At 46.8% G+C, this 22832-nt stretch overlaps 1 protein-coding gene across 9 annotated transcripts in view; it reads right to left on the minus strand.

The window, feature by feature from the left end:
- Positions 1–22832, minus strand: part of NR1H3 (nuclear receptor subfamily 1 group H member 3) — a 335465-nt gene that overhangs the window by 77096 nt on the left and 235537 nt on the right. For all 9 annotated transcript variants that reach the window (XM_086959703.1, XM_086959708.1, XM_086959702.1 and 6 more), the window contains one exon: positions 15415–15642. In XM_086959703.1, coding sequence (XP_086815829.1) covers positions 15415–15642 — 228 coding nt within the window. The remainder of the gene's footprint in view (positions 1–15414; positions 15643–22832) is intronic.

Here is a 22832-nt window from a genome sequence, read left to right on the forward strand (position 1 = left end):
GACTGAGTCAGAATAGCTATACTGTTAGCCAAGGAGGGCATGTCGACTGAGTCAGGATTGCTATACCGTTAGCCAAGGAGAGCATGTCGACTGAGTCAGGATAGCTATACCGTTAGCCAAGGAGAGCATGTCGACTGAGTCAGGATTGCTATACTGTTAGCCAAGGAGGGCATGTCGACTGAGTCAGGATTGCTATACCGTTAGCCAAGGAGGGCATGTCAACTGAGTCAGGATTGCTATACCGTTAGCCAAGGAGAGCATGTCGACTGAGTCAGGATAGCTATACCGTTAGCCAAGGAGGGCATGTCGACTGAGTCAGGATTGCTATACCGTTAGCCAAGGAGGGCATGTCGACTGAGTCAGGATTGCTATACTGTTAGCCAAGGAGGGCATGTCGACTGAGTCAGGATTGCTATACCGTCAGCCGCGGAGAGCATGTCGACTGAGTCAGGATTGCTATACTGTTAGCCAAGGAGGGCATGTCGACTGAGTCAGGATAGCTATACCGTTAGCCAAGGAGGGCATGTCGACTGAGTCAGGATTGCTATACTGTTAGCCAAGGAGGGCATGTCGACTGAGTCAGGATAGCTATACCGTTAGCCAAGGAGGGCATGTCAACTGAGTCAGGATTGCTATACCGTTAGCCAAGGAGGGCATGTCGACTGAGTCAGGATTGCTATACTGTTAGCCAAGGAGGGCATGTCGACTGAGTCAGGATTGCTATACCGTCAGCCGCGGAGAACGTGTCAAAAGAGTCAAGATTGCTATACCATTAGCCAAGGAAGGCATGTCGACTGAGTCAGGATAGCTATACCGTTAGCCAAGGAGGGCATGTCGACTGAGTCAGGATAGCTATACCGTTAGCCAAGGAGGGCATGTCGACTGAGTCAGGATAGCTATACCGTTAGCCAAGGAGAGCATGTCGACTGAGTCAGGATTGCTATACTGTTAGCCAAGGAGGGCATGTCGACTGAGTCAGGATAGCTATACCGTTAGCCAAGGAGGGCATGTCGACTGAGTCAGGATAGCTATACCGTTAGCCAAGGAGGGCATGTCGACTGAGTCAGGATAGCTATACCGTTAGCCAAGGAGGGCATGTCAACTGAGTCAGGATTGCTATACCATTAGCCAAGGAGGGCATGTCGACTGAGTCAGGTTAGCTATACCGTTAGCCAAGGAGGGCATGTCGACTGAGTCAGGATAGCTATACCGTTAGCCAATGAGGGCATGTCGACTGAGTCAGGATAGCTATACCGTCAGCCGCGGAGAACGTGTCAAAAGAGTCAAGATTGCTATACTGTTAGCCAAGGAGGGCATGTCAACTGAGTCAGGATTGCTATACCGTCAGCCGCGGAGAACGTGTCAAAAGAGTCAAGATTGCTATACTGTTAGCCAAGGAGGGCATGTCGACTGAGTCAGGATTGCTATACCGTCAGCCGCGGAGAACGTGTCAAAACAGTCAAGATTGCTATACTGTTAGCCAAGGAGGGCATGTCGACTGAGTCAGGATTGCTATACCGTTAGCCAAGGAGGGCATGTCGACTGAGTCAGGATAGCTATACCGTTAGCCAAGGAGAGCATGTCGACTGAGTCAGGATAGCTATACCGTTAGCCAAGGAGGGCATGTCAACTGAGTCAGGATTGCTATACCGTTAGCCAAGGAGAGCATGTCGACTGAGTCAGAATAGCTATACCGTTAGCCAAGGAGGGCATGTCGACTGAGTCAGGATTGCTATACTGTTAGCCAAGGAGGGCATGTCGACTGAGTCAGGATAGCTATACCGTTAGCCAAGGAGGGCATGCTAACTGAGTCAGGATTGCTATACCGTTAGCCAAGGAGAGCATGTCGACTGAGTCAGGATAGCTATACCGTTAGCCAAGGAGAGCATGTCAACTGAGTCAGGATAGCTATACCGTTAGCCAAGGAGGGCATGTCGACTGAGTCAGGATTGCTATACTGTTAGCCAAGGAGGGCATGTCGACTGAGTCAGGATTGCTATACCGTTAGCCAAGGAGGGCATGTCAACTGAGTCAGGATTGCTATACCGTTAGCCAAGGAGAGCATGACGACTGAGTCAGGATAGCTATACTGTTAGCCAAGGAGGGCATGTCGACTGAGTCAGGATTGCTATACCGTTAGCCAAGGAGGGCATGTCAACTGAGTCAGGATTGCTATACCGTTAGCCAAGGAGAGCATGTCGACTGAGTCAGGATAGCTATACCGTTAGCCAAGGAGGGCATGTCGACTGAGTCAGAATTGCTATACTGTTAGCCAAGGAGGGCATGTCAACTGAGTCAGGATAGCTATACCGTTAGCCAAGGAGGGCATGTCAACTGAGTCAGGATTGCTATACCGTTACCCAAGGAGAGCATGTCGACTGAGTCAGGATAGCTATACCGTTAGCCAAGGAGAGCATGTCGACTGAGTCAGGATAGCTATACCGTTAGCCAAGGAGAGCATGTCGACTGAGTCAGGATTGCTATACTGTTAGCCAAGGAGGGCATGTCGACTGAGTCAGGATTGCTATACCGTTAGCCAAGGAGGGCATGTCAACTGAGTCAGGATTGCTATACCGTTAGCCAAGGAGAGCATGTCGACTGAGTCAGGATAGCTATACCGTTAGCCAAGGAGGGCATGTCGACTGAGTCAGGATTGCTATACCATTAGCCAAGGAGGGCATGTCGACTGAGTCAGGATTGCTATACTGTTAGCCAAGGAGGGCATGTCGACTGAGTCAGGATTGCTATACCGTCAGCCGCGGAGAACGTGTCAAAAGAGTCAAGATTGCTATACCATTAGCCAAGGAGGGCATGTCGACTGAGTCAGGATAGCTATACCGTTAGCCAAGGAGGGAATGTCGACTGAGTCAGGATAGCTATACCGTTAGCCAAGGAGGGCATGTCAACTGAGTCAGGATAGCTATACCGTTAGCCAAGGAGAGCATGTCGACTGAGTCAGGATTGCTATACTGTTAGCCAAGGAGGGCATGTCGACTGAGTCAGGATAGCTATACTGTTAGCCAAGGAGGGCATGTCGACTGAGTCAGGATTGCTATACTGTTAGCCAAGGAGGACATGTCGACTGAGTCAGGATAGCTATACCGTTAGCCAAGGAGGGCATGTCAACTGAGTCAGGATTGCTATACCGTTAGCCAAGGAGGGCATGTCGACTGAGTCAGGATTGCTATACTGTTAGCCAAGGAGGGCATGTCGACTGAGTCAGGATTGCTATACCGTCAGCCGCGGAGAACGTGTCAAAAGAGTCAAGATTGCTATACCATTAGCCAAGGAGGGCATGTCGACTGAGTCAGGATAGCTATACCGTTAGCCAAGGAGGGAATGTCATCTGAGTCAGGATAGCTATACCGTTAGCCTAGGAGGGCATGTCGACTGAGTCAGGATAGCTATACCGTTAGCCAAGGAGAGCATGTCGACTGAGTCAGGATTGCTATACTGTTAGCCAAGGAGGGCATGTCGACTGAGTCAGGATAGCTATACCGTTAGCCAAGGAGGGCATGTCGACTGAGTCAGGATAGCTATACCGTTAGCCAAGGAGGGCATGTCGACTGAGTCAGGATAGCTATACCGTTAGCCAAGGAGGGCATGTCAACTGAGTCAGGATTGCTATACCGTTAGCCAAGGAGAGCATGTCGACTGAGTCAGGATAGCTATACCGTTAGCCAAGGAGAGCATGTCGACTGAGTCAGGATAGCTATACCGTTAGCCAAGGAGAGCATGTCGACTGAGTCAGGATTGCTATACTGTTAGCCAAGGAGGGCATGTCGACTGAGTCAGGATTGCTATACCGTTAGCCAAGGAGGGCATGTCAACTGAGTCAGGATTGCTATACCGTTAGCCAAGGAGAGCATGTCGACTGAGTCAGGATAGCTATACCGTTAGCCAAGGAGGGCATGTCGACTGAGTCAGGATTGCTATACCGTTAGCCAAGGAGGGCATGTCGACTCAGTCAGGATTGCTATACTGTTAGCCAAGGAGGGCATGTCGACTGAGTAAGGATAGCTATACCGTTAGCCAAGGAGGGCATGTCGACTGAGTCAGGATTGCAATATCGTTAGCCAAGGAGGGCATGCCGACTGAGTCAGGATTGCTATACTGTTAGCCAAGGAGGGCATGTCGACTGAGTCAGGATTGCTATACCGTCAGCCGCGGAGAACGTGTCAAAAGAGTCAAGATTGCTATACCATTAGCCAAGGACGGCATGTCGACTGAGTCAGGATAGCTATACCGTTAGCCAAGGAGGGAATGTCGACTGAGTCAGGATAGCTATACCGTTAGCCAAGGAGGGCATGTCGACTGAGTCAGGATAGCTATACCGTTAGCCAAGGAGGGCATGTCAACTGAGTCAGGATAGCTATACCATTAGCCAAGGAGGGCACGTCGACTGAGTCAGGATAGCTATACCGTTAGCCAAGGAGGGCATGTCGACTGAGTCAGGATTGCTATACCGTTAGCCAAGGAGGGCATGTCAACTTAGTCAGGATAGCTATACCGTCAGCCGCGGAGAACGTGTCAAAAGAGTCAGGATAGCTATACTGTATGAGAGTAGGGTCTGCAATCCTATGATCACCCAGATTTTTTGTTTGGTTTACGACTTTCTCTGGCTGTGGGCCTGCCAATCAGACCCACAGCCTAGCTGTTCTTTCACTAAATTGACATGTGTACCTTAGGTGCATTACCCAATTGGGACTGGGCCACCTTATCAGACCCTGTAACTCAGGGCATAGGTTTACCCAGGGCCTACCAGGGGCTGAAGCATGTATTATGCCACCCCTGGATGGCCATCTAAATCTGACACAACTGGCTGCACGACAGCTGGGGCAAGGTTGTTGTAATCACCCTTTGCTTTAGATATAGTATACCTATATCTAACCCTAAAAATGGACACACAGATTCCTATCAGTCACTCCTATGGCAGGCCTTGACAATCCTGAAGGCAGAGTGCTTGGAATTGTGTGAAATGGTGCTCTGGCATGAGCTGAGCCCGTTTGCATCTTGCGGAACCAAGTCCTAATAGCTGTTCCATGATAACGCATACCATATACTCTTAAGTGCATTATAATCCTCGCAATTAAATGCTATCTCTGGTATTGCTTTATCAAAACATGTTGAGTAAGGTGTCATACGAATTGGAATACTAACCCCTCGCCAATTCTGGCGACGGGGTTAGCATTCCACCCTTCTAGAGGGACACGACATGTATGTAACTGTGGACCGCGGTTAAAGTTAACTGAAGGCTCAGCTCCACAAAATGGATGCTGCCACCACAGACACGAGTCTGACCTCCTGCTGCTGGGAGTCCTTCCAGCGAGGAGAGCTTGGACAAAGGGTTTCCTGTCAGGGGCGGTGCTAGCACCATCCCAGACAGGGTTTTGTGTATCCTGGGTAGGCAGGGCTTTACAGGAAGGTGACTGCAGAGTGGCACCCCGGTGCTCACTACGCATCTGCCGGCTAGAACCAGTTCCAGGGGCACACCAGCCCCTGGCCTGGGGAAATTACGGCATGGGAGAGGGGTGTAACCACCCCCCTTCCTGGTCCCACCCCTATGGCAGGACCTAGTCGCGTACCCACCCCTTTTTTTAGGATAAAGGCAGGAGCAGGGACGCTTCCAAATTAGATCATCTTTGAATCAAGAAACTACTTTCTACGAAAGGAACTCTCGACTTCTTCTCAAGATTTCTCCCTTGTGGCTAAGGAGTAGTCACCCTGCATCCGCAGGCACCATCTAAGAACTCTGCGGTTTGCTGCACGTCCTTCCTCAGGAATCCGACCGACCAGCACGACGAGACCCAGCTTCCCTGGCACCTCTGACCTCTTCCTACCTCTACAGCTAAGCTGAGAACCGTAGGTGCGACGAGACCTCGAGGGACCGGCCATCATCAGAACTGCACGACTTCTATCCAGCACGACCGCCGAGGGATCCTCTGGTGAGTGCTTTGGGGTCCGAGAAGCCCCGACCCTGAGCAGCTCCAGCACCGAAGTCCAGCCTCCCAGCATCCACGAGATCTGCGTGGGGCCCTTCTGCTTTTTGCTGCTCACCGCGTTGTTTGGCTACTAGCCCGCTGGCTTGTGGCCTTCCTAACGACGCCCGACGACATCACCGCTGCTGGTCTGGTTGCTCCAGACCGGCCCTTGCTCCCTTCCAAAAGAGGAGCACCCCGGACCCTCCTGGTCCACTCCAGACGCCATTTTAGGTCCACCGCGTATGCTTGAATTTGCCAAGACTTGTTGCCCCAATCCTGGGTCCAGCGACGTCGACAGCATCATCCATCGTGGGACAGCTCGCACCTCCATCCTGGTCGCCGACAATGCCTCCTGGTCCGTGAGACTGCAGAGCCCAGCATCGCCTACTCACCTAGTCGAGGTGACTACCATCCGGTGCCCTCCTGGTGCTATCTGACTACTGGCTAGTGGTCACGAACTTGGTCCCCTCTGCTTTCAGGTGTCATCCATCTTCGATCCAGGCTTGGATCACTCGAACAATCTTCACTGGTCGCCTGCCAGCAACTTCTTTCTTCAGGCTCCTGGTTCGTCTACGAGGATTCCCAACGTCTTTTCAGACCTATGCAGCTGCAGCCCCTGGGCTAGGTAAACTCTGCATTTCGGTGCCCCAGCATAGCCTCACTATCCAAGGGTCAGGATCCACTGTCGTTTTCAACCTACCTTATCGGGTTCGCCCGAGAACACTAACTTTTGTCTTTACTAGCTCCCATAGACTTTGTCCCGCATCCCGCGTGAGAGTGCACACTCTGCACCCGAGTCCCCTAGGCCTCCTACTAGTAATCTGAAGGTTCAGTAACGTAGTCCTAGCGATTCCAAAGCCTATTAGTACAGTACTTACCTGATAGTAATTTCGCATTCCACTTCCATAGTATATGGTTTTCTGTGCCCCTCGGGCATTTGTGTAAATTGTGCAACTTGAAGTATTTTCATAAGAGTTTTGTTGTGTGCTTAGTACCCTGTCCTCATAAAGAGTACAGGGCTGTTGTGATCTAAATAAATACACTGTTTATTTTCATAACACTTGTGTGGTGTCCTTTCACTTGGTGTTCAAGGGGTATATGTGATGGTATAACAGCTGGCTTAACACGCCCTCTAGAGTTTAGTCCGAAGACTGCTCGTATCCACTCTACTAGGATAGCTGGTCTATAAGGTTGACTTACAACCAATCACCATAAGGGTTGTTTGGACTGATACAAAGTGTTAGCTAGAATAGTGAACATTACATATCAGGCCAACTTCTCACATATACCATTAGCCAAGGAGGGCATGTCGACTGAGTCAGGATAGCTATACCATTAGCCAAGGAGGGCATGTCGACTGAGTCAGGATAGCTATACCGTTAGCCAAGGAGGGCATGTCGACTGAGTCAGGATAGCTATACCGTTAGCCAAGGAGGGCATGTCGACTGAGTCAGGATTGCTACACCGTTAGCCAAGGAGAACATGTCAACTGAGTCAGGATTGCTATACCGTTAGCCAAGGAGAGCATGTCGACTGAGTCAGGATAGCTATACCATTAGCCAAGGAGGGCATGTCGACTGAGTCAGGATAGCTATACCGTTAGCCAAGGAGGGCATGTCGACTGAGTCAGGATAGCTATACCGTTAGCCAAGGAGGGCATGTCGACTGAGTCAGGATTGCTATACCGTTAGCCAAGGAGAACATGTCGACTGAGTCAGGATTGCTATACCGTTAGCCAAGGAGGGCATGTCGACTGAGTCAGGATAGCTATACCGTTAGCCAAGGAGGGCATGTCGACTGAGTCAGGATTGCTATACCGTTAGCCAAGGAGGGCATGTCGACTGAGTCAGGATAGCTATACCGTCAGCCGCCGAGAACGTGTCAAAAGAGTCAAGATAACTATACTGTTAGCCAAGGAGGGCATGTCGACTGAGTCAGGATTGCTATACCGTTAGCCAAGGAGGGCATGTCGACTGAGACAGGATAGCTATACCGTCATCCACGGAGAACATGTCAAAAGAGTCAAGATTGCTTTACTGTTAGCCAAGGAGGGCATGTCGACTGAGTCAGGATTGCTATACCGTTAGCCAAGGAGGGCATGTCGACTGAGTCAGGATAGCTATACCGTTAGCGAAGGAGGGCATGTCGACTGAGTCAGGATTGCTATACCGTTCGCCAAGGAGGGCATGTCGACTGAGTCAGGATAGCTATACCGTCAGCCGCGGAGAGCGTGTCAAAAGAGTCAAGATTGCTATACCGTTAGCCAAGGAGGGCATGTCAACGGAGTCAGGATAGCTATACCGTCAGCCGCGGAGAACGTGTCAAAAGAGTCAAGATTGCTAGACTGTTAGCCAAGAAGGGCATGTCGACTGAGTCAGGATTGCTATACCGTTAGCCAAGGAGGGCATGTCGACTGAGTCAGGATAGCTATACCGTTAGCCAAGGAGGGCATGTCGACTGAGTCAGGATAGCTATACCGTCAGCATAGCTATACCGTCAGCCGCGGAGAACGCGTCAAAAGAGTCAAGATTGCTATACCGTTAGCCAAGGAGGGCATGTCGACTGAGTCAGGATAGCTATACCGTTAGCCAATGAGGGCATGTCGACTGAGTCAGGATAGCTATACCATCAGCCGCGGAGAACGTGTCAAAAGAGTCAAGATTGCTATACCGTTAGCCAAGGAGAGCATGTTGACTGAGTCAGGATTACTATACCATTAGCCAAGGAGGGCATGTCGACTGATTCAAGATAGCTATACTGTTAGCCAAGGAGGGCATGTCGACTCAGTCAGGAGTGCTATACCGTTAGCCAAGGAGGGCAGGTCGACTGAGTCAGGATAGCTATACCGTTAGCCAAGGAGGGCATGTCGACTGAGCCAGGATAGCTATACGTCAGCCGCGGAGAACGTGTCAAAAGAGTCAAGATTGCTATACCGTTAGCCAAGGAGGGCATGTCAACTGAGTCAGGATAGCTATACCGACAGCCGCGGAGAACGTGTCAAAAGAGTCAAGATTGCTATACTGTTAGCCAAGGAGGGCATGTCGACTGAGTCAGGATTGCTATACCGTTAGCCAAGGAGGGCATGTCGACTGAGTCAGGATAGCTATACCATTAGTCAAGGAGGGCATGTCGGCTGAGTCAGGATAGCTACACCATTAGCCAAGGAGGGCATGTCAACTGAGTCAGGATAGCTATACCATTAGCCAAGGAGGGCACGTCGACTGAGTCAGGATAGCTATACCGTTAGCCAAGGAGGGCATGTCGACTGAGTCAGGATTGCTATACCGTTAGCCAAGGAGGGCATGTCGACTGAGACAGGATAGCTATACCATCAGCCGCGGAGAACATGTCAAAAGAGTCAAGATTGCTATACTGTTAGCCAAGAAGGGCATGTCGACTGAGTCAGGATTGCTATACCGTTAGCCAAGGAGGGCATGTCGACTGAGTCAGGATAGCTATACCGTTTGCCAAGGAGGGCATGTCGACTGAGTCAGGATTGCTATACCGTTAGCCAAGAAGGGCATGTCGACTGAGTCAGGATAGCTATACCGTCAGCATAGCTATACTGTCAGCCGCGGAGAACGTGTCAAAAGAGTCAAGATTGCTATACCGTTAGCCAATGAGGGCATGTCGACTGAGTCAGGATAGCTATACCGTCAGCCGCGGAGAACGCGTCAAAAGAGTCAAGATTGCTATACCGTTAGCCAAGGAGGGCTTGTCGACTGAGTCAGGATAGCTATACCGTTAGCCAATGAGGGCATGTCGACTGAGTCAGGATAGCTATACCGTCAGCCGCGGAGAACGTGTCAAAAGAGTCAAGATTGCTATACCGTTAGCCAAGGAGGGCATGTCAACTGAGTCAGGATAGCTATAGCGTCAGCCGCGGAGAACGTGTCAAAAAAGTCAAGATTGCTATACTGTTAGCCAAGGAGGGCGTAAGAAAGCATCTGCAAATGTAGATAGTGGCTCCAGGATTGAACCAATGCCAGACACAATGGGTCTGCCCAGTGGTTTTGTGATTTTTTTGTGGATTTTCGGGTTGCAATAAAAATAGGGGATGCGTGGTGCTGTCTGTATCAGAAACTCAGCTTCCTTTTTGCTCAGCCAGTCATGTGCAAGCCCTTCTTCAATCTTACCCCCTATTCTTATGCGTAATTTCTCAGTGGGATCTTCCTGTAAGACAGTGTATTTACGCCTGTCTGATAGTAGTCTCATACATTCTGTGTCCTATGCCTCCATGGTCTGTAGGACGATGGCGCCACCCTTGTCTGCTGGTTCTATGATTATTTCGTTGTTGTCCGCCAGTTCTTTTATGGCTTGTTGTTCCTGTTTGCTGGTGTTGTGAAAGACACTGGTATTCGTCAAATTGATTTTGTTGACTTCTGTGGCTTTTTCAAAAGTTAGGAGTTCAATCGGTAGTGATGAATCTAGAGGAGTGAATGTAGATTTCAGTCGTAAGCCTGTGTCTGTTGGTGCCAAAGTTGATGGTTTGTTTTGGAAGAAGGCCTGTAGTTTTAACTTCCTGATGAAGTCTTGCATCTCCATATTCAGTTTGAAGATATCTGGTTTGTGTGTAGGTACGAAACCTAGTCCTTTGTTTAGCACATTTTTCTGGGTTTCAGTTAAGGGCCGTGGGGTCAGATTAACCAGTAGGTCCCCCTCTTGCTTGTTGAGGGATGGTTCGGGAGGGATCCCGTCATACTCCTCGTGGTCCGGGAGTTGCTCTGATCTTGATCCTCCCAAACGACATTGTTGCCTTTTTTGTTCCTCTCCCGTGTTCCGGGGCGTGGCCCTAAAAAAGGTTGCGGGCCGTAGAAACCTTCATTGTACTCTGGGTTCCATTGCAGGTAGTTTGGTCCCGTGGTAGAGGGTCCATACTGGAAAAGGGTGAATTGTGGTGGGCCCATATATTGTGGATATTGGGGTTGGGGTTGATATCCTATCCATCCTCTTTGTCTGGAGAACTGCTGTCTCCTTTGTCTCCAGCCTCCTCTGTGTGGTCTATATCCTTTGTTACCACTTGAATTAGAACTTGAAGAACTGTTATCAGAGCCTTCACTGTCAATATCGCTGTTGGAATTCTTCGGAGCATAGTCAGGTTTGGTGTATGGATATGCCCCCTCTGGTGTGAATTTGGCTTTGTCTTTACTTCATTTGTTAAATTTACTTTGTTCTAATGTGAACTCAAATTCGGTCATTCGTTGGTTGAGTTCGTCCAACCGTACTTTTAGATCAGCTGGGGATATATAAGTATTTAGTTGTACTTCAAATTTATTGATCTCGATTTTAAGTTCCTGGGTGATCCTTGCTGCTGTCTTTACTATTAAGACCAGCCAATCTCTTGAGCAGTGCCATGAGATCAGAGACCACTCTTTTTTGAACACGAGATCATTCTGAAAAATCAATGGTTCATTGTTGACAATTAAGCCTGATGGTGCCATTTTGTTCCTTAGATATTCTGTCATAAGTAGGCCATGCAGGGCTGCTTTTATCTGATTGTGCCTTAGATTTAGTAGCTCATTCCAATCATTGATGTTAGGACCGGTTTCTGGGTTGCTCAGGCCTTCAAAGGGGTTGAAAGCCGTCAAGATTTTATCAATTTCGTCTTCCCCAAACGTGAGGCCGTGTTCGTCCTCCATTTGGTAGTGACCGCTGGCTTCCTTTATATAATGTGTGTGTTCCTATGTGTATGTAAATGTGTCCAAAAAACTCCTGCAGCTGTGCGCTGCCTGGCTATACAACTTTAACAAAAGAGGGAGGCAGAGTAATGAAGCAGGATTCTTACTCCACAGGCTTAGGTACATAAACAAGGAGAATCCTACTAACGGTGACTAAGGGAAGTGTTACCCACAGGAGTGTGGGAGCACTTAGTGTTTTGTAAAATACCCCTCACACACCGAAAGACCCCTTGGTGTCATGCTTCATCATAGGGGTCTTCGCACCCCTCTAACGGAATGCGGCGTGCTACGACCTACGACTACGCAGGAGCACTTATAGTAATGGCTATGTGGGGGGCGTGTGGTGATAGGGATAATTATGTGAGTAGTGGAATTTAGTGAAGAGTTAAAAAGATACCTGGCTTGTGGGTGTATTGGTAAAAACTTTATTCACAACCCCGGGCTGGTACTACTAAAAGAAGTGAAGTGCGAGGTTTGATCTGTCGTATTAATGGACAGTACCTCAGGTATGCGTCGACTTGTATCGGAGCGTGTGCTCCTTCTTCAGGACGGGGGCACAACTTCCCCACCTTACTCACGTTTCACTAATTTGTAACCTTAAAGTTTTGTGTTAGTAACAAAAGTGAAGAAAAATATTTTTTAAGTATATAAAAATATATATAGGCTATAATATGCCTACAGCATTTTTTTGCACAGTTTACATGCATTCGCATGACCTGAAAAAGAAAATAGAAAAAGGATATGGTCTTCCTAGTCATGGGTAGTTCAGACAGGTGTAGTCACCTGGAACAAACCATTTGCTCAATTGGCCCTGTAAAAGAAGGACTGACAAGACATACAACATAGAAAACACACTTATTATGTTTTTAAAATGAATATAAAGGAAGTATGGGTCAAACTTAATAGGTATAGCTTGCTTGCTTCATGAGCACTCTAGAACGTCTGGGGGTTGATTGCTATTTGTGCAGTCTAAGTAGAGAAACAATCTTGGTTTTAAAATCATTTCTTACCTACTTTCTCATCAGGAATGCTTGTGTTGCAAGCTCTATACTTACAAACTCGGGATGAGTTGTCCTCCGTCTTACCCCACACGCTGCTCCACTGGAATCAATCAGAAAGTTTTCGTGTGTGGTATTTATACCCGGTATTTCTAATTAGTGCAGCCGTTACTTGAGCCAAAGCGGATGCGATGGTGTGCCCAAATAAGGGTGATCCGCCCTTAATTCATAGATTCTTTGGCTAGATGTATGCCCTTTTAAGGAAAGTCCGGTAGAGCCTGTTCATTATCAGCCCCGTGTCCGTGCCCAAGCCCCCGTAGTCTTTCTCTGCTTCGCGCATGCTCAGTAAGTGTGAACCGCACCGCGCATGCGCGACGGGTAGACACGGAGTCTATAAGTGCTCCCGCGTAGTCGTAGGTCGTAGCACGTCGCATCCCGTTAGAGGGGTGCGAAGACCCCTATGATGAAGCATGACACCAAGGGGCCTTTTGGTGTGTGAGGGGTATTTTACAAAACACTAAGTGCTCCCACACTCCTGTGGGTAACACTTCCCTCAGTCACCGTTAGTAGGATTCTCCTTGCCTCTTCCTCGGTGCCTCCATGTACTGGAGAATACACAATGCAGGATACCTAGGGGCACCTGTAAGGAGCTGCACAGCCTGTTAATATGCCTCATATGCGCAGGTAGAAGGAGCAGGGTAGGCCTCAGTGTTCCTAAGCTGGAAATCGAAGACGGGGCTGGGACTCCTGTACATGGAAATGTACTATCAGGCGGTACAACTCCAGCACACAGCCAGTTGGTGCACAGTGGGTGACACTGGGAGAAGAGATTACTGGTGGGTGCCCCGTTGAGGAGAGCAGGGTCACAGCACGACAAGGGTAGCATGTATGTGGTCCGGCTGGTGGCACAGGCATGGGTGTGCAGACCACCCCCTTCTAGGCGTCTTCCTCTATGACCTCTGCGACCATTTATTAATATTGGCAAGCACATGACTATGGCAGTGTGGAGGGAGGGAGGTGCGATTTGCTATGACATTTGTATCCGAGTAGGGTAGCTCTGGTGCAGGTTTTACAATTGTAAACCTTAACCTAGCCAGAGACATTTGGATGGTCTTTTCGGACACACCTGACACATCCCACGGACTAGACATTATTATAAACATGGGATCGCCCAGGCACCTAGTGTCCAGATTTTGTCAGGCCCTCAAACAATCTAAACTACAAAGAGAACTACCTGTGAGACAGAGGTGGGATGGGGACCTTCCAGAGCCCTTGGAAGGTCCCCATGCCCGTGCAGCCAAGCGTGTGCATCAGTCCAGGAGTGCCCACGAATGCCCGCTTCAAACGAGCACACTTCTATGTACTGCACCGGTCATACCCCTCACCAATGAGACTGAGGGGCACAGGACTGGGGAGATCAGATGAATGCCCAGATGTGGATTGAGAGGGCAAATGTTCTTCAGCTGGGAAGCTGTAGACATATTGAACCAAATTGCAAGGGGCTCGCGAACTGCCTCCGAAGAGTTCCACACATTTAACTTGAGGACAGCGTAGGGCACTGTCTCTAACATATCTTCCCATGACCCAAGGAGAGTGAAATCCAGGACAGACTGACAGTACTTGAACTAGACTCAGTGAAGAGGAGAGTGACTATTCATGGCTGCTCCCTCCCCCCCGCTCCTCCGCCAGAAGCTCCACCCTCCACATGTGAGCTAGAGTTATTTGGTGGCTAAGTGGACTAATGCATCTACTGTAGAGGCCTATGCTGTGTGTTCAAATCCCAACTGGTCCAATCAGCCTTTTACCCTTCTGAGGTCGATAACATGAGTACTGTTGTGTTTATTTGTTGTACAATGAAAATTAATAGTTAAAAAAAATAGAGGAAGGAGAAGTCGAACTTGTGGTACCATGATGATTTCAGGATCAAAAATAGGGAAGCGGACAGGTAAATCTGAAATACTGTTAACAATATTTTGATAGCGACAAGGATTGAAACATAAGGGAATGGAAAAGGGAATAAATGAAGGGTAATGTTTTGTAAAGGGGAGGAAAGGGTGTCCCTTGTATTTTTGTTTTAAGGGCGCAGGTGATATAAGTTAAAGAAGTTTTCCCTGTAAATACCAAAATATATAAATAACATAATATCAAAAAACAATAAAAAAGTTATCACTAGATTCAAATTGAATTAAAAACCTTAACTGATTTTTTTTTAATTGACCCAGAAATGAATGGCCCTGAGCTGGATGATATGAAATTAATTTCCAAGTTATTGAGGATGCAAATAACATCAAGCGGACCCTCTCCACAACCCCGCAAACAAACCTATGCAAGTATGGGGGGGAGGGTCAGTGGCAGACTAGACCCCGGCACTGCTCGGCATTCAATGTTTGCCTCAACCTGGACATCCACACGAGAACCTTGATGCATAAGACCAGGACAAGCAGAGGAGTTACAGCAAAGCCAGAGCCCAGATGCCCCGGAGGAGCCTGAAGGTGAGATGTGAAAGCACAAACGGTACCCTCCAACAAACCCTAGTCCAGGGGTCCCCAACCATGCCCGCACCCCTGGATAATGCTTGATTGATGTTTGCCCACCTACATCCTTCTCGCTGAACTCCAATTATTCATACAGTACATACGTTCCCTCTTTGTCGCACCCCCTGAGATGCCATCTCGCCCCCCCCCCCCGGGGGGCTGCGGGCACCCCAGGTTGGGAGCCCCTGCCCTCTAAGCACACCAAGACTCAAGGATGGGTTACCAGCGGGTTCCGGGCTGCAGAGGGACACCGCGGAGTCGTCGTCCTTCTCAGACGCGTTGTCCACTGCCCCCCCATGGTCTTCAGCTGGAAGGGCAATGGAAAGGATGCTGCAGGGGTCCCCACATCCCGGAGAGGGGGCATTCCGGAGATGGCCATACTCTGTGGCAGTGTCCAGGGCGCTGGGGTCCCTTAGGCGGTGAGCAGCAGACAGGAAGTGATGGCTCCCACCTGTAGGAGAGAAGAGGAGACCCAGGTTCAAGATGGACCCCACAAAGGACACAGAGACCCTCAGACACCTCTAGACACTCACGAACGACACAGAGACCCCCAGGCACCCCTAGACACTCACAAAGGACACAGAGACCCTCAGGCACTCCTAGACACTCACGAAGGACCCAGAGACCCCCAGGCACCCCAGACACTCACGAAGGGAGAATGAGTGAAGAGAAACGAGGCGATCAGACAGACACGAGAGGAGAGAAGACAGCATGAAGAACAGGGAGTGAGCGAAGCATGAATGGGTGAGTGAAAGAACGGCACAAGAAGGGGGACGAATGTGTCAGACTGAGTGAACGAGTAAGTGACTGAGTGAGTGAGTGAACGAAACATAGTTAGGTGAGTGAAAGAACGGTACGAGAAGGGGGCGAATGTGTCAGAGTGAGTGAACGAGTGAGTGGGTGGGTGAGTGAGGCATACATGGGTGAGTGAAAGAATGGCACGAGAAGGGGGCAAATGTGTCAGAGTGAACGAGTGAGTGAGTGGGTGGGTGAGTGAGGGAGGAGGGTAGGTAAACTGATGAATGAAGGTGAGGCAAACAGAAGCTGGTTTAAAAAATATACTTCATGTGGAGTCAGGAGTAAGACAGAAGCTAAAGGTATGAGTGGGTGAGTTACAGGAGGAATGAGGGTGAATGAAGCATAAAAGGCTGGGCTGCAAATAGGTACAATAGAGTGACATGGTATAGCTGGTGTGTATATGTGGGTAAATGGGAAATAAGCATGTGAGGGAAGAGCAGAGCATTGCATAGTTAATGCACGTGATGCAGATGAGGTAAGTGGGGCACGCAGAGGCCTGCTGAGAGTTACTGGGTATGAAAGGAGTAAGTGGGGCACGGGGAAGCATGCTGAAAGTAACCGGGTATGAAAGGAGTAATTGGTACACAGGGAGGCATGCTGAAAGTAACCGGGTAAGAAAGGAGTGGGCGGGGCACGGGGAGGCATGCTGAAAGCAACTGGGTTAGAAAGGAGTAAGTGGGTCACGGGGAGGTATGCTGAAAGCACCTGGGTATGAAAGGAGTAAGTGGTTCAAGGGGCGGCATGCTTAAAGCAACTGGGTATGAAAGGACGGAGGTGAATGACATATGCACAGAGAGAGGCGTAAGAGGATGGGGTCCAGCAGGATGTGAGAAGTGAGGTATGTAGGGGTGGGGTTGTGGGGGTGCAGGCTAAAGGAAACACCTACCAAACTCAATCTCCACAGAACCACCATCAACTCACCAGGAACCTCTCTCAGCCCCAACCATTCAACCTAAACTTCCAATCAAGAACTTTGCCAAACTTCCAACCAAGGCTACAAACACTCACATTAACTATAATCTAAACTCCTATCCAGAGATCCGAACACTGACCTACTCTGAGGGGCAACCAGACAACCAAGGAACCGAACACTCATGTTGACTATAGAAACCAAACAAACACGCACAGGCCTAAAGACTCATCCAACTATGAACCTGAAATTCCAACAACCCACAAAGAAATGCAATCAACTAAGGCCCAAAACTCCTTATTAAGGAAACAAACACTCACATTAAGTATGAAAGACAAACACACACCTAAACATGCATCCAGCTACAAAGTCAACCCCCAAACATTCACCTAATTGTAAAACCAAACTCCCTACCAAGAACTAAACAGCTACTCAACCAAAGAACCAAAAACCCGTCTAGACACAGATGCAAACAATCAACTAAGAACCCAAAACAGTCCCCCACCCATGAAGCTAAACACCCCACCAAGGATCCAACACTCACTTAACCAGAGACCCAAATATGCACTCACACCTCCAACCACCCACCAATCCATGATGCCAAACTCCAAAACATGGACTCAGACCCTCACCTATGTGGCCAAACACCCAACCACTTACCTAACAACAGAGACAAACAACCAGCTAAGGAACCAAACACTCACTTAACTATAACATTCTCACTTAGCAACAAAGCCCAACCACGCGCACAACTATCAAGCCAAACAAACAAACAAGGACCCAAGCACCGGCCTTGTTACGGTGACAAACACACACTCAACCATACAGTCAAAGCACTCCCCCAAGGGCCCAAATGTTCACCAAATCATGGAGTCAAAAACCCAACATAGACCCAAATATACTCCTAACTAGAACACCAACGCAGACCCAAGAACCAAAGCACACGCCTTATAAAGGAGCCAAACGTGATCCCAACTACAATGTCAGAGCTCCCACACCCAACCAAGGAACCTAACATAGGACGCTAACAATAGTGCCAAAACCCGACTATGAAACCAGCCGCGCTAACTCCTGAGCGTTGCTCCCAAAGTGAACACTGCAAGGTATCAAACAACTTGTTACATTGAGCCCAACTTGTATCTCGAGTCGAAATGAATGTAACTTGTTGCAGAGGGCAGCTTTAGCAAAGCTGCCTCTTTGTTGCGTTTAAAACTCCTGTGCCTTGCCGGGCACACACAGACCCTGCTTCAAGAGACAGCTCCTGCCCTCCTGGAGAGACGTGCCAACGACTCTCAGGAAGGAGAACAATGAGGGACTGCAGGCCAGGGAGGTGTCACCTCCCTCCTCTAGGAGGTCACTTGGGTGTTCGCCCCAAAAGGCAAGCTTCGAAGGACCAGCCCCCCTTTAAGGTCAAATGTCACACTGGGGAGCCCCATTGTTTAGGCAGAAAGGCTGGCACAGCATCAGAGGAGAGGGGAAACCAGTTGCCAAACCAGTTTCCTCAGGGGTGTGTAACCCTGAAGTAACCACACCCCAGGGGTGGGCTAGTGAGGCCTGAACACAGAGAAAAGGATCTCACCATCTTTTTTTTTTAAATATTTTTTTATTGAGAGTTCAAAATATAGCAATACAATACAATTGAAATCCAATTAAAACAGTACAAGGAAGGAGAATACTGAAAAACATTCATACAATTTGTCATTTTAACATTTAAATTTTAAAGTGCAAGGTTGTGTAAAAACAAACAATTAATAGACTGATGCGAATAAACAAAAGATTTTGTTAGAATTGAAAGAGTACGTAGCATACAGATATAATAAGCGTCTTCACAGTTAATATTCCAAAGCTGAATTATAAAGTGCAGCGTGCGGAGACAAGACCGTCATAATAGACTAATAAATACTTTCAATAAATTGTAAATCAGATTAAGTAAAAGCAAGACGAATCTAAACATCAAATACACTCCAATATTTATCATATTTTTTGAGAGCTCCTGATCTAAGGGCATATTTTCTCTCCCTTCCCTGGATTCGCAGTAATTTTGCCTTCCATGCCTGGAAGGATGGAACGGAATCTGTTCTCCAGGAGTGTAATATAAGGGATTTAGCTATTAGAGAAGCTATAAAAAGGGGCTCATCATATTGGGTGTGAATAGGAGAGCAGCCTAGGAGGGAAATTAGGTTGTTGGATAGAATATTTGTTTTAAGAACGATTGAAAGATATTTTTCTATTTCCTTCCATAATACCTGAATTTTGGGACACTCCCAGACAATGTGTTTCCAAGTGCCTTTTTCTTCACATCGAAAGCATTTGTCGGCTACTTGGGGGAAAATATTATGTAAAAAGGACGGGGTTCTATATATTAACCATTTATTGTAGCATTGCATACGTTTAAAGGTTGCTCCTCGAAAAATGGTTTTATTGAATTTATTTATTTTGTCCCATAGCTGTTGATTAATTATAATATCTTCCCTTTTTTCCATCTTTCAGTTATCTTGCTGTAGAAGTCCTGGTCCTTACTTTCTTTTAATATTTTAATCCAGATACTCATTTTCTTTTGTATTTTGTTATTAAGTATAGTGGAAATATTTTCTTTGTAGGATAAGTTTCCTATATTGAGTTCTCTAAGTTTTGGATTTATCCTAATAAAGGACCAGTTCAGCGTTGAGTGTGAGTGGATTAACTGGCTATAAATTCCATCCCAGGATTTCCACCTATTTCCCAGCAGGAAGTCTTCAATTTTCTCAAAACCATTTTCCTTCCAAAGAAATATTATATTTGTGTCCATACAACCAGCTTCTCCCACGCTAAAATTAATTAAATTTGTCTTATTACTTAAAATGGGTAAGTCATAGAATTTAAAAAACTGAGTTTTCACCTTAAAAATCAACTGCAGAGTTTTATATCGTACTTTTTTGGGTCTTTTGTGGTTCTAACCGGATCATAGATTTTCAATTCCAACAGCATCCTTTTCATAAAAAAAATTTCTGTCTCATGAGAGTCTAAAAAAAAACCTGTGGCTATAATGTGCAAAAGACGCAAAGTAATATTCTTTGATATTTGGGAGAGACAACCCTCAATGTGTAGAAGATAAATATCAAGTGCTCAGTGCAAGTCTAGGGGATTTTTTTGCCCATAAGAAAGAGGAAATCAGAGCTTCTATTTTTTTAAAATAAGAGGCCTGGATTGCGCAGGGAATCGCATTAAAAAGGAAATTAAAAAGGGGTAATACCGACATTCGAATTAACAATGCCCGCCCTATAAGAGACAGGGGTAGTAAATTCCAACAATCTAAAAGTGAACCCACCTTTTTTAATAAAGGTAGAAAATGTAGTAAGTAAAGGTCGTCTAGGCTATCCGATATAAATATACCAAGATATCTCTTTGGATCCGTGTTGTATAGCTGCCTGAATTCTGGAGCTAAAGTGTCTGTAGTGCAGTTGAGTATAATAATTTCATAACCCCCTAGCTTTTGAAAGTCAGAGAAGATTTTTAGAATCTTCAATTGACTTGAGGGTTTAGAGTCTAAAAATTTTTTTATAACCCCCTAGCTTTTGAAAGTCAGAGAAGATTTTTAGAATCTTTAATTGACTTGAGGGTTTAGAGTCTAAAAATTTTTTTATAACCCCCTAGCTTTTGAAAGTCAGAGAAGATTTTTAGAATCTTCAATTGACTTGAGGGTTTAGAGTCTAAAAAAAGGGTAATAGCATCCGCATCTAGTTTTATATTTGTCATTCCTAAAATTGGGGCAGTGTCAGCTTTGATTTTCCTAATGGCGATCGCTAGAGGTTCAATAAATAATGCAAATAAAATTGGGGACAAGGAGCATCCTTGTCGCGTGCCTCTAGTGACCTCGCAGGACCCAATGTTGGTATTATTGATGATAATTTGTGCCCTAGAATTCATATACAAGTGTCGTAAAAGAGAAATAAAAACATTCGGGAAATTAAAACTATGTAAAACTGCAAACAGACAATCCCAGGACACTAGATCGAAGGCTTTCTCCGCATCTAAAAACCAAATTTGAGCCTTCACCTTGTTAGTTTTAAAATAATCTAGCGCCTCCAGTAAAAATGTAGTATTGGAATGGAGATGCCTGCCTGCAATAAAACCGCACTAATCAGGAGCTACCAGAGATCCTACTATTTTATTTAATCGGTTTGCTAAAAGTTTTGTAAAACTGTTATAGTCTGTATTCAAAAGGCTTAACAGTCGGTATGAATTTATGTTTTCCTTGTCCTTTCCCTTTTTTAAAATACTGACCACCACCGCTGTGTGAAAGGAGTCCGGTGGGCGACCGCCTTAAATTTAATTATTAATTAATTCTAAGAGTTCCTTACACAACGTTCCCCCAAATTTTTTAAAGAATTCAATGGGTAGGCCATCCTCACCATTGGCTTTGCCATTGGGGAAAGACTCTATCACTTCGTCTAATTCTGATAATGTGAAATCCTGTGTGAGGTAGTTCTTACCCTCAGCATCTATTTTGGGAATTTCCAATGGCTGAAGAAAATCCGTGATAGAGTCAGGTGTGGTCCCCGCAGTTGCTTGATATATCCCCTCATAGTGTTTTAAAAACAGCTCGACTATGGCAGTGGTGGTCTTAACTTGAGTTTTAGTGATGGGGTCAGTTAACTGATCTATTCTATTACGAACCTGCTTTTCTTTAGATTGCCAGGCCAGAAGCTTTTCTGTATACTCACTCTCCTCATACATTTTTTGTGCCTGGAAATTACTATTTGTCTCGCCTAGATCATAATAAAAATCCTTCATTTTACGCTTCGCCTCATGAAGTTTGTGGCCGGAGATCTTGGATCTGACCCTATAATGCTCTTGGGTAGCCTGCGACAATTCAGTTTGAAATTTGATTTTCTCCTCCCGTCTTGCCTTAAGCTTGGGGATCTCTTTAGATGTGATTATTCCACGTAAAGTGGCTTTAAATGCATCCCAGATTATATTTAATGGAGCTGTACCTCTATTCTGTGTGAAAAAATTGCTCGATCTTTTCATTAATATCAGTGCACCATTGTTGGTCAAGGAGGTTAAGTTTGTTAAAAAACCGTCTACATGTAGATCTTGCTTCATAATTCCCCAATTTGATCTCCAGGCAAACAGCCGCGTGATCCAAAAAAGCGTTGGGTAGGTAAGCGTAGTTGTATAATTCTAGGTCATGGGAGGATAAGAAAAAATCCAGCCTTGACGCAGAATTATATTTTGCTGAATGGCATGTGTACTCACGCTTGGTGGGATTCAAATTACGCCAGTGGTCAGTAACATCAAGATCTATCTTGCAGCTTTGAACAGCTAAGGAGACTTGGGGTTTATTCTGTCGATGGTCTTTCTTGGAAGAGTCCAGTCGAGGGTTTTGTAGTAGGTTAAAATCACCCCCCAACCCCAAATTATTGGCCCAGAAAGACCTTTTAATGCCTGCTTAACCTGTAGAATAGCTTGTGGGTCGTCCAAAATTGGTGCGTAAATTGTCGCAAGGATAACATTGATATTATTTAATTTACCGTGTGCGACTGCCCATCTGCCTCTAGGATCTATGCACGTCCCTTCAAGGTTAAAACCTACATGTCTTCCTCTTAGAATGGAAACTCCTCTCTGGGCCATCCCGGCAGGAGCAGATATGTTATAGCCCGCCCAGTTTTTAAAGAGTTTAGCTGACTCTGCCTGATCTTTGTGGTGGGTTTCTTGCAAATAGATGACATCAGGTATCAGATTTTTTAACCAGCACTCAATAGCGTTCCTTTTACGAACGTTATTCAGGCCATTAACATTTAGCGAAATAAATTTCACCATGTCAGTTGGTGTTCAAGATATTGGACGTAGCCCTCAATTAAAGTGCAAGTGTGCAGAAAGGGCAAATATGCAAACAGCAGCAACAAAATAACTAACTGACACTAAAGAACAATAGCAGCAGATATTCATAG

This window comes from Lissotriton vulgaris, chromosome 2_2, assembly GCF_964263255.1.
Source record: "Lissotriton vulgaris chromosome 2_2, aLisVul1.2, whole genome shotgun sequence".
Lineage (NCBI taxonomy): Eukaryota > Metazoa > Chordata > Amphibia > Caudata > Salamandridae > Lissotriton > Lissotriton vulgaris.